Here is a 13,276-nt window from a genome sequence, read left to right on the forward strand (position 1 = left end):
CATGCTTTGTAGGGACATTTGGGGCCTTGAGACTGATGGATGGATGCGTGTCCTTAACCAAATCATCCAAGGTTTGCAGGGACTCCCAACGGGCCGGAGGCCAGACGGTGCTTTGCATCATTTAAACACACATGTAAATGCAGGACTCATGTAAATAGATTACAATCAGCTTCCTGGTAACCTTGCACTGGGAAACAAGTGCTCAACGATCCCTATATAACCGTATCCATCTTATTTTCCATCACAATTGTTCACATTTTTTATTATTTGGCAAAAGCCTGAGACAATAGATGAAGATGTATTTCATTATTGTGCAGTAGGGTTGTCACATTACCCGAAACATATCGCGGTACGACAGCACCTAAAGTGCAAGTATAAAGTCATTGCGTTATTATTACCATGTTACTATTCAAATAGTATTCAATTTCGATAGTATTTCTTACAACATGTTAAATAACCCTATGCTACTGTATGCAAAGTTTATTTAACTTGTATATTTTTGTTCTATTGTATGTCCTATTATTTGAATCTTTGTACCTATTTTTTATATCAAAAATAAAATAACACTGCTTCTGCTTGCTTTATTACAGAAGACTGTGTGTAATGATTGTAGTCAGCTAAATGGGCATTTGTTTTATAATCTTGGGTTGACTAAAATGGGAATGGGTTCACATTTAATTCAGTATAGATTTTGTTTCCCTTCTAGACCTACTAAACTGTGTCAACCGCAGTCAAATAAGAAAAGTAACAGAAAACTACAATAAAATCTATGCTAGTCGTTTACAATTTTTTTGGCTCATTTAATGTTTTGCTTTATATTTTTTACAAAGGCTACCAGGGCTGCCAACTCTCAAGCATTGACACTTATCACAACGCTCTCATGCCACATTTTCTCACGCAGAGAAACATCGCGAAGCAAAGAGGACACTGATACCGACAGGAACACACAGGTTACTTTTGATATAAAACAAATTATCAGCTCTCAGATTCTGTCAATTTTATTACGAAATTCAAACAATAAACACTCGCATTTCCAAGTCGACTAGCAGTATAGCAGTATCATTTAATCGACTAGCCGGCTAGTCTCGCTCATCCCTAATCACGTCCTCCTGTGAACAGCCCATAATGCAGCATTAAGCTCAAACAAATTAATCATTTTAAACCACAAGCATAACTCAACAGCTGTGTTTAGCTTCAGTGCCACATTTAAGATTAATCAGTAACATGCATCGCCATTTTGAGGGCCTATCAATGCCTGTTATTATGTGCATTAACAAAGAAAATGGCAAAGGTTTAGTTTGCAGACCTAAAAGCGGAATATTACTTCTAGGGTTGTTATATATGAATATATGGAAAACTATATGGAAAAACTGCGTAAAGCATGCATAATATCCACCCATGCACAGAAGCAAAATTATTTCTACAGCTGATTATAAAGGAGCCAGTGGAGTGGGTCATCCCTGTGACCCGGACTGTGGTGTCGACCGTTGTACTCACACTGATAGTGTGTGTGTGTGTGTTTGGGGGGGGGGGGGGCTGTGTGTGATCAGGTGCTGCTGTAATTACAAAACTCAACCATGCTCAACCACGCATGACCAGTGAACACACACACAGCAGCTCTCAGACTCTAAAGCCCCGTTCACACCGCCAGCGACACGCAGCGACAAAGCGACAAGATCCCATTCATTTCAATGGAGCGCTGGCGACTTCCGGCGACACGAGCGACATTGACCGTTGGCGACAGAATGTGGGCGTGTCAAGCGACAGGAGACAAGCGACAAAAGTTCAGAAATTTCAACTTTATGCAAATGAGAAGCGATTTTCGTGAGCGACAACCAATAGGAAAGAAGACTTTCAGTGGAGCTCACGTTACGTCACCGTCTGGAGTGCAGGCAAGACAGAGTTCGAGGGCGATTTCCCTGTTTTATATGATTTGACTGTAACCACATTCATGGATATAATAAAAATGATGCATGGAAAAGAAACTGTCGACAGTCTCAGTGAGTTTAATTCATTTATAGTTCGAGTGTTGTACGTTTTTGATGCAAGTTTAGCACTGCTGCAGTTCACTTTACAGTTTCCCCTGCATTGTGTTGACTATTAGAGACAAGAAACTGTATTATTTGTCAAATACGAATGACGTTTTAATCATTTATGACCGTATGAGTGAGTTTAATTTGTTGCTTGATCGATCGTTAATCTAGTAAATGATTTAATCCACTGAACACTATGGGAATATAAAAACACTCTCCCAACAGCATACTGTTTCTTTTGAGCCTATAATTTCTAGTCAAATTAAAATAATATAAAGTTAGTAATCACTTGTGATGGTATTTAGTATAGATATGGCCAGACGTCCAGTCAACCAATAACATTAGAGCGACAGCACTACCAACGCCCACAAGCGACTTCACAGTACAGAGACTAGCGACACACAGCGACAAAATCGCTGGCGGTGTGAACGGGGCTTAACCCACAGCCACAACATTACAACATGCTCAAAACATGTGTTTTTGGTAATAAATTATTTGTAATGAACAACTATTGGAACTATTTAACTTTTTATTTAACTATTTTATTTAACTGTGTGGGAAAGAAAAAATATATGATTACATTAGTAGGGATGCACAGACAGATATGAAAATTTAGCTATATTTGAAAGTGTATAACCGATCTATGTATATTGTCCAATAAATCTTATCCAAATTTATATTTTAAAGAGCCTGATTACAAAAACAAAAGGCTCACCATTAATAGCTATGTGCCAAACACTTCAACATAAATCAAACACTGTACAGTACAGTAGCCAGTAGTGGACCTGTGTAATTATTATTATTATTTTTTATAATTTTACATTTCTTGGGCCACATTTCCTTATCAAAAATAATTACTGCCTTACAAAGAAATCAAATAATGGCTAAACAATGCAAACAAGTCACGGCAACCCGTCAAAATAAAAGTTTGGTTTAACTTGAGAAATATATTATAATTTAGATATGTCCCATTGTAATAATAATACGAACACTAATAATAAGAATAATTATCAAAACTTAATTTTTTAAGGAATAATCACAATTCTTCCATGTTTTAATTTTAACAGCATAAAGCTCAGTCGTTTATTGTTTGACAAAAAAAAGTTTCATTTCATATGATTAAAAGATAAATTAATGTTTAATGTCTTCATTTGATTACCAGAAAATACACAACACAGAATTTGTGGAAAACATTTTCATAGAAAAGTGGCTGTAAATATGAATTAAATTATTTAAGTAGCTAGTAGCCTATTATTCACGGGTAACTATTACAGTATACAAACATCACAGACAACGGCAGACAGCAACCAAGGCAGCTCTGGCATAATGTATGAATTACTTCTATACATTATTTGCAGTTTCTTTACAGTTATTGAGGTAAACATGCCTAAAATACAGAAAAAAGGTACCGTTGGGTACCAGCACTGAATTTCAGATAGCGGTTAAAATGTGAACGGTAACCAACTTTAAAAATAAAGTCCATGCTTTAAAAATAAATAAAAAATTTGACATGCTTGACCATTATTAGTTTGGTGATGCTAAGGGTGCAGAAATTACACCTTTTACCTTCAACTTAACCAATACTAGTCACAGTGGTGGAAAGAGTACTGAAAATTTGTACTCGAGTACAAGTACTGTTAACATTGCTGAAGTAATACTCAATTACAAGTAAAAGTACTGGTGTCAAAAAAGTACTCAAGTAAAAGTACAAATTACTCTTCTCAAAAACTACTCAGAGTACTAGTTACTAATTACTTTTTAGCCGGCGATAGACATTTATTACCAATAAATATTCAATCAAATCATAGATCTATGTAGAATATAGCTACTTTTTTACATTTTTCTACCTTATTGACAATGGCATTAATTAGTGGTCGTGATACTGGAATATCAATCCGCACGAGCGGCAATCAGGTCAACACTAGTTGCTAGCGCTATATAAATGCAGTCTGCCGGAAGCTAGTTATTTTAGTAGATCAAGTTTTAAATATGGATATTTTGACAACACTACTACTAGGTTGTTGTTTCTCCAAACTTTCAGTCCAATAATCACTCTGAGCTCCTTGCCTTCACTTATGATCAGCTCTTCCTCAAAACCTGCGGCTGCTTATTTCAGTCCAAATATCAGGGTTTTTATTGGTCCGTTTACAATCTGATATTTTTATTGGCTACCGAAATGTCGGTACTAGATTTGAATATAAATTAAAATTGTACTCAGTAACGAAATGTGATTTTACAAGTAGCGAAGTAGATTACTTAGCTTAATATGTACTTGAGTACAAGTAAAATTACAGATGTAAAAATATACTCAAAAAAGTACAAGTACCCGAAAAAACTATTTAATTACAGTAACGTGAGTAGTTGTAATTCGTTACTCCCACCTCTGGGTCATTAGCCTAATTATCATTTATGTTGCACAAAGCTACATTATTATTGCAAACATTATTGCTTTTTATAGGCACCAATGATTTGGCCAACGGCATTAAAACGTCAGCTCCTTTAGTGGGCAAAAGGACACTGGAGACGGGTTTGCTTGGGCAGATTGGTCTGTATGTGATTCATTAACTAGGCCTGAAATGTCCTGAACACATTACCAAATCATGTTCAATAATACAAGCAACCAAACAAATAAATAACAGCACAGAGAATAAAAAATTAGGGGGAATATATATAAAAAAAAAAAAATCAGGCCACTAATGGCCCTTCTCTATAGCACCATCACTCATCCTCACTTCCTGTCCACACAGGAAGCAGCCTGTGAGAGGAAATTCTTCCTTTTATGAAAACACTGGACAATGTCACACTGCAGCTGGGTGATAGTTTGGAGATCCTAATAACAGCTGATGGCAAAACACACCGGTTTTATCTAGCTCCGAATACACCGACCACAAAAACACACTAGGAAGTCACAGACAGCATCCTCTGACCTCTGACCTCTGCTTACTTGTCTTGACACTGAACCAGAAATGAGTCAGCAGGAAAAGCGCTGATTAACTGTTCATTTAAAGACAGCTTGCAGTGTAAAAAAAAAAAAAACCTTTAAAAGGTGAAACAAAGAACAAGTACAGAGACGTCATGTTTCTCAAACCCAGTGAGCTGCAAACTAGACTGCATTTTTGGACATCAACGAGAGCGCAATACAATGACAGGCGGTAAAGAGTGCAGCACGTCTGTGAAGGACAGCGGTGAGGGCGCGCTTCACTGTTCATATGTTTTAAAGCACTGAATCGCTATCAAATCACAATTAATTCGATTCTTAGCCGTTTAAATCGATTATTGATCGAAATTTACAATTCACGTTTCCAAAATACATGTTTCAAGTACAATGCGATTACAAATTGTCGAGATTTGTAATCGATGCATCGAGAAAACGAGTGAATTGTTACACCATCCATTAGTAATTGTGATCTCGACTTCAGTGAAAGTTACATTATTGTCTTTATGAGTCTGTAGCAAAGACTTTTATATTGAAAGGACTGAAACAAGGATGTAAACAAGGACATTTATTTTAAACAACGCCTTATAAGATGCAAATTACAATTGCTAGCACTGTCATGGGAAATCCCCTAAAACTGTAAAAAGGACAAAGACTAAGATATCGCTTTCCTCGGAGGGCATTCAAACTGATTTTGAGATTATGAATATATGATTGACCTGAAGAATATCTGCTGGTAATCCACTCGCATAGTCGATCTCTCTCTCATAATACTATTATACTCTTACTTCCTTTACTTGAGCTTACTGTATTATGTAATCTTATTTATATAGCACTTTTAAAGACACCAAAGCTGTCCAAAGTGCTGAACAGAGTAAAGAAAATATGAAATAGACAAATAGAAATAGAAGACAATACTAAAATTAGATTAAAACGCCTGGTAGACTCAGCGTTCCTTCATTGCTTGATCACGTTTAAAGGCAGGGAGGTCATTTGTTCCAGAAACATTGTTTGTTATGCTGGTGGAAGGAGTAGGACCATACAATGTTCGTCCAATCACTGCATTCGGTCCGAATGTAATGTTAAGATGTTCTGCCTGTCAACGCATGTAGTCTATTTCCATACCGCCGCGCACTTGCTCGCGCAGACATCACACATCATCAGCGCATTTTTATTAAGCTATAGAGAGCCTAAGTCCCTCCCCTTCCGGTGGACCACCACGGGTCCTTATTTCGGAAAAATATTGTATGGTGGTCAATGGCGAGAGACAACAAATATTTTGATCTCGTTTGAATTGTGCCCTGAATTACACATATGATGTTTGTCAATTTAAAAGATACATTTTAAAGTCAAGAAAATCGCAGTTTGATGTAAAACTGTTGAGGTATAAGACTGTGAAAATACGTAATTACAAACCCAAAAGGCGCACATGTGACGTCATACCTTTTCTCTCAATGAATGAAGCTAACTTTACTGAAGCTAACTTTACCGAAGCTAACTTTACTAGAGCTAACTTTACTGAAGCTAACTTTACTGAAGCTAACTTTACTGAAGCTAACTTTACTGAAGCTAACTTTACTGAAGCTAACTTTACTGAAGCTAACTTTACTAGAGCTAACTTTACTGAAGCTAACTTTACTGAAGCTAACTTCACTAGAGCTAACTTTACTGAAGCTAACTTAACTTTACTGAAGCTAACTTTACTGAAGCTAACTTTACTGAAGCTAACTTTACTGAAGCTAACTTTACTGAAGCTAACGTCTGTCATTTTTCCTATAGTCTTACATTATAATCATAACGTTACGCCGTCATGCCTGAGTGTGTTGTACCAGACTGCACACACACGAGCAACGGTGACGTATAGTGCGAGACGAGAGATGTAGTTCATTAAGCGATTTTCACATAAAACTAAATGTTACTCTTCTGTTTTATGACAAACTGCGACTTTCTTGACTTTCATAATTATCTTTTAAATTGACAAACATCATATGTGTAATTCAGGGCACAGTTCGGACGGAATAAAAAGATAAGTTGTCTCTCGCCATTGACTACCATACATATTTTTTCCGAAATAAGGTCCCATGAGCCGGAAGCGGAGGAGCGGGACTAAAGGCCCTTTCACACTGGACGCGTAAACGAAAAAGCGAAATGAAAAGGCAAATAGTTTGTGTCAAAACCATTCACATCAGCCGCGACGCGAATTTGCGACGTTCAGAGCTTCAACATTCCAAAACTTTCGCGCCGACAGCTGAGAAAACATGGATACTTCATCATCATCATCCAGTGAAGACGAGCTTTTCAGCTTTTCATGCACCCAATCTTAAAGAACAGAGCGTCTGAAGGGGAGTAGCTATGCTAATCTTGCACAGGAGCTAAAACTTTATCATGGCCGGTTCCGCACTTACTTTGGGATGTCTGTGGGACAATTTGAGGAGCTCCTTCAGACAGTGGCACCGCATCTGACGAGACAAACCAGAAACTTCAGGGAACCAATCGGTCTGGAGCAGCGTCTGGCAGTCTGCTGATGCCTAGTTCACACTACAGGATTTTAAGCCCGATTTAAGCCCGATTTGCTAATCGTTGAGCTCGCCGACAGGTCGGGGTGTTATCGCGTGCAAATCGCGGGGGATTAGCGGCTGATGAGCCCTTGCCTTGCTTTCTGTTAGTATGAAAGAGCCATCAACGCATCAAAGACGCTCGCAGACGCCTCGCCAGAAAAATATCTAGCATGCTAGATATCCGGAGCTGTCGCACGACTCGACCACATGTGATGTCATGAGCAACAGCCAATCAGAGCAAGGCATGGGTTGAGGTCACCGGGAAAATACGCGTTTTTTTTTTTTTCAGAGCAAATCATCGCGCAAACAGTTTGCAGCACTAATTTCTGTCTGACGTCCATATTCAAACAAAGACTCGCGTGTTGTGTACTTGTGTTCTTCGTCTTCTTCGCTGGGTAGTGGCGCGCCAATGACGTAGTATTGCGTCATTTCCGGTTCGTTTTATCGCGTGATTTTTCGTGACAAAACGTGGTTTGTAGACAAGATATAATCGTTGGGTGACAGTTGTTGTCAACTCGTGTAGTGCGTTACCTCCTGTTGCGGATCAATCACGTTGTGTCGTGTGGTGTGAACAGCTCAACAAATTGAACACTCCTGATTTCACAGAGAGCAAGTCATGTAGTGTGAACAGCACAGTTCAGCCCGACGTTTTAAAATCCTGTAGTGTGAACTTGCCTTGAGGTGAGCTGTCCTCTTAAAATCATCAGGTGTATGTGATTGGCTGAAGCCTTTTCTGTCGCCGCAAAAGTAAAATAAATCGTCATTGAAGCGAAAAAAATAAAAGTAGTTTTTCCGCCGCAGCACATTCATGTTCGGTGTGGAAGCACTCATTACACAAACAGCTGATTAAAAAATAAAACCATCGCACAAATTATTTGTGCGTCAAAATCGCGTTAGACAGATGTCAGTCACCGAGCACCGCATCCAAACCAGCAGCACCTTTAACAGTTCCTCCTGAACCGAAACCAGAACACGCCAGAACTACTGTCATTTGGAAGAGATGGAAACCCGTTACGTTATACTTGGAGCGGTTCGTGACTGGAATTTATGTTTCAATGACAACACTATCAACTCTGAAATAAATCTGCAGCAGTTTTAGTCTTTTACTTTAAGTTGATTATGTTCATTATTATTGTAATGTTATGTGCTTTGAGACACTATTAGTGTTAAATTTTTTTAACGTAATCCATGACATGAAATGTTAATTTACAACCTTTTTTTCTATGACTAAGAAGTAAAATAAAAAAAATAACGACGAGATGACTCAAACATCATAAAACGATAACTGTGACTATACCAATATGCAATATCATTGATGAAAAAAGACCAGACTAAAATGTATTTTTAAAAAAACTTGACCAAAATCACTTAGGCTTTTTTTGGTGAATAAATGAGGACAAAACATTACAGAATGGTTTTAACAAGCAGCTACAATCTTTCGTGATTACGGTTGCCAGATTTCAAGAATGTAAATCCGCCAATCAGAGCTTTTCTGTTAAAAGAACACGTTTTCTTCAGAGTTTTACTAAATATTTGCAATCTGGCAATATTGCGAACATGCTCTCTCTACACTCCAGAAGAAGAGCAAATGATCTGAATCTGAAAACACAGACAAAAAAGTAAGCTGCAGTTCAGTGATCTCCACTTGAGATTTTCTGCTTAAATGAAAGTGTCTACGAGGCACTTGCGCTCTTTGCTGCGATCAAACCGTCTCAGTGATGAACCGTAATAAATCCAAACATGGATCTCAACTATATTTGCGATTGTGGTTTTATTTTTTTTACCAGTTGGCCTATATGATAAATAGCCTATAATAAACCATGTTGGCTCAACTGTAAAACTGTCAATTTGAGATCTGAATCCGTGGCAGAAGGAAATAGTTTTAAGGGGGTTTTAAAGACCCTCTGTTGTTGTTTCTTACTTATTTACATAATTGTGCCGTTAAAGTTGTATAAACGCACCATCACACTAGCCGTGCGATATGGCTCTATATCAGCATTTTCAACAGATATATATATATATATTGTACAATAGAGTCCAAAAGTGATGTATTGAGGGGATAGGCTATTTGTTTTAAATTACTCTAAAGTTTGAATATTTGGGAAAGAAAAAGCAAACAACACCTACAAGTTTTACATTACCAAGCAACAAAAAATACATAGAAAAACAAGAACGTCACAGGAAAAAGCATAAATTGACTACAACATAATCAGTTATTAATATTTTGTTGGCTCTTTACTGTTTTTGGCAGCCTGACCAGAAAGTATGTTCGCACAATTTATCATCTTTCATAGCGTTACCTCAAATAATGTATAAAATAATTGACTACAAGCACAACTACACAGTATGCTTACAAAATATCTATATATTTGGTACATAAATACTGACATACTGTCAGGTTAGTTCGTTTTTTTTACATATTCTGTATGTTCTTTTATTTTATTATAAAAGACACATGTTATTTTATTATATTTGTTATTCGTATATATATATAAAACGTTTTATATTATATTATATTATATATATATATATATATATATATATATATATATATATATATATATATATATTTAAAGACATCCTTGTATTATGTTTGTTGTTCAAATATGTGTGTGTGAGTGTCATGTGTGTTATTTATGTTTTCTGTATATATTCACACATGTATGTGTCTCATGTCTGTTGTTTATATATTTGGTAACATTATATTCACACAGAACAGGCTGTCAGGTCTGTTGTTGATGTAGCACGATAAGCTAGCTAACGCTAATCATTCAATCCATACATTATCGATCACAAATGGAGTAACACGCACATTAAAGCCCCTGTTTCACATTCAAACACCCGTTTCAACATCTCGGTGGCATTTAAACCTTGAAACCCGCAGATTTGCTGAGGATAAATCCGTGGTGTAGGGAATATATGCCTCTAATGTTTCAGTCCTGTCAGAGTCTCACTCACCTAACAGCGCGCGTAGATGCTTCAAACGCGTGAAAACATCCTTCTTTGGGTCCAGAACTTTCTGTGTAGATTTCTTGACGTCTCCATAAGCCCTTCGAGTGAACATTCCGCTGTAAAAGGCGATTTTGTAGCCGGTTTTACCTTCCTTTCACCATTCAGACCTGTGTGTGTGTGTGAAGAACAGCAGCTGCCTGACTGACTGACCGACCGACCGACTGCAGGGCGCCAGATCCGCTGGAAAAACTCCCCTCGATTACTGAGAGAAATAAACAAACACATTCAGCTCAATATTTTCAGGCTTTCTGTTGACACGGATGCCCATTCCTTGACAAAGCAAAGGTTTAGTCTACGAAAAATATGACGTATTTTATGTACATTCAGTAGTGCATTATTTAATCAATTAAAATATTTATCCCTAGGCGTGTACTGAGGTGTATTGACAATACTGTATATTATATACAAAACTATATAGGGTGTTTTTGAAAATATGGCAACACATATCACCGTTGTGGGTGTGTAAATACGGAAGTATACTGACAGATACACTACCTCATGTTGTTGTTGTTGTTGTTGTTATTATTGCTGTTATTATTATTATTGTTATTATTATATTAGTAGCTACTACTACTACTCTTTACCAAGCAAAAATAAAAGCCACGCTTTTTTTTGCTCAATTTTTTATTCTTCTATAACATTTGCCATATGTACCTATTGTCATACAATTATCCAGATCATTTATATGTCCTAATATTATGTGCCATTATTATTAAACATTTCAATTTATTCCATGATAAAATATATACGATTACGTCCCGTACGTCATGACGTAGCCCGCGGGTTCAGACGTAGCAGGTGTACCTGAAATGGTAGATTATACTCGCGCGCCATCTGGTGATTGGTTGTGATATTGCATCCACCTGCTGCTATTACTGCGCATGTGCACCACCAATCACAAAAATACAGTATTTAGTCTTCTGATCAATTTAGATGTAGATTTAGATGTAACATAGATTTAATCGCATGTTCTATATATATTAGACCATACATTTATAAAATTATACTTTTGATAAGGAATGTGTTTTCGAAAATGTTTAGTAAAAAAAAATATTTTATTTTAAAAACAAACAAAATTATGGAATATCACATTCTTTTTTCCCTTTCCTTTTCAATGAACACAACTTTTACATGTAATTCACAAATATTCTTAAAAAGGTAAATAAATTAAAACAAAATTAATTAACACTAAATCCATACAATGATCATGGGAACCTCTAAAGGGTTTTCTTTTATTCAAAGAGCGTGTAAAATAATGTGTTAATTACCGAATTCTATTAATTTACTTGCCAGTCATTATTCAATTATTTAGCTTAACTGTCAAAATGCATTAATTTACACATAACCTGCCTGGAACAATAGTCAATTATATCATATACAAAAATATTTGACTCAATTTTAAAGAACCCTTTATGCCAAAACAAGGGGTCTGTATAAGGAGAAATGTCTTTGCATAATACTTTCATGTTTATTTGCATTTTTTCAATAAAGTAGCATTGAGCTGTTTAATTCATAACATTTGATTCGAAATAAAAATGACTTATAACAGAATTAAAACTAAATCCATAAAATGATCACATGATGGAACCCCTAAAATGCTCTATAATCTGACAGAACCCTTTAAGGTTCTATATAGAAGCATTTCTTAGTTTACTCTTTATGAGGAGTGCACTGTGATTTTTGTGTCTCATGCAGAGCTGATGGTGCTTGTTAGTGTCCTGACACACACACACACACACACACACACACACACACACACACACACACACACACACACACACACACACACACACACACACACACACACACACACACACACACACGGAGCACAGGGTGAGCGCCCCCTGCTGGCCTCAATAACACCTCCGCCAGCAGAAACCTGGTTTTCCCCATGCAGGAGGTCTCGCATAGGCCAACAGACTCAACCTTATAAGCTTCAGTGCAACCACTGGTGATATGACTGTGTCCATGTGTTTGTCGCTGGCCGGCGTCTGCATGTGTCATTATTTCAACCAATTAGTTGCAAATTAACATTATGAGGTTTACCAGAGAGCAAATGTATTTGCAAATTACAAGAATACAAGAATGTGCCTGCAAAGCTGGTAATTGAATTAAAACTAAAATGCCATCTTACAATATGCTTGATTTGAATTCTGTGGGTTTGTTCACCCAAAAAACGAAAAAGCTGTCATCATTTACTACTCACCCCTCATGTCGTTCCAAGCCCATAAAGCTTTCATTCATCTTCAGAACACAAATGAAGATCTTTTTGATGAAATCTGAGCTTTCTGTCCCTCTATTGACAGCTACACAACTACCACTTTTAGTTTTACGATCTATTTATGAACTTTTTGAAGCGTCAAAGTAGCATAGGCTGTCAATGGAGGCACAGAAAGCTCTCAGATTTCATCAAAAATATATATTCTTTTGTGTTCAGAAGATGAACAAATGTCTTACAGGTTTGGAGGGCGAGTAAATAGTTAGGCTACCGATTTTTTCATTTTTGGGTGAACTATCCCTTTAAGAAAAATTAATTGGATAAATGGTTATTTGTCCTCTTATTTGCAATCTCATCACTTGCCTAAATATTAAAAAACAAATAAATAAATAAATGAGAAGGTATTGTCAGCTTATAACAGAGTATGTCTTAAGTTTGTTTTTGTGTGCATAAAGAGGAATTATATTGACCATTGTTCACAATTACAATAGAGGCGAAACCGAACAATTGCTGGTCCACA

General features: G+C 36.8%; 1 protein-coding gene across 11 annotated transcripts in view; it reads right to left on the minus strand.

Annotated features, from left to right (window-relative positions):
- Positions 1-10,686, minus strand: part of ralgapa2 (Ral GTPase activating protein catalytic subunit alpha 2) — a 185,014-nt gene extending 174,328 nt beyond the window's left edge. For all 11 annotated transcript variants that reach the window (XM_079632531.1, XM_079632539.1, XM_079632533.1 and 8 more), the window contains exon 1: positions 10,485-10,686. In XM_079632531.1, coding sequence (XP_079488657.1) covers positions 10,485-10,590 — 106 coding nt within the window. In that variant the 5' untranslated portion in view covers positions 10,591-10,686. The remainder of the gene's footprint in view (positions 1-10,484) is intronic.
- Between the last annotated feature and the right edge of the window lie 2,590 nt (positions 10,687-13,276).

The sequence above is a fragment of the Phoxinus phoxinus genome, assembly GCF_949152265.1.
Source record: "Phoxinus phoxinus genome assembly, chromosome: 13".
NCBI lineage: Eukaryota > Metazoa > Chordata > Actinopteri > Cypriniformes > Leuciscidae > Phoxinus > Phoxinus phoxinus.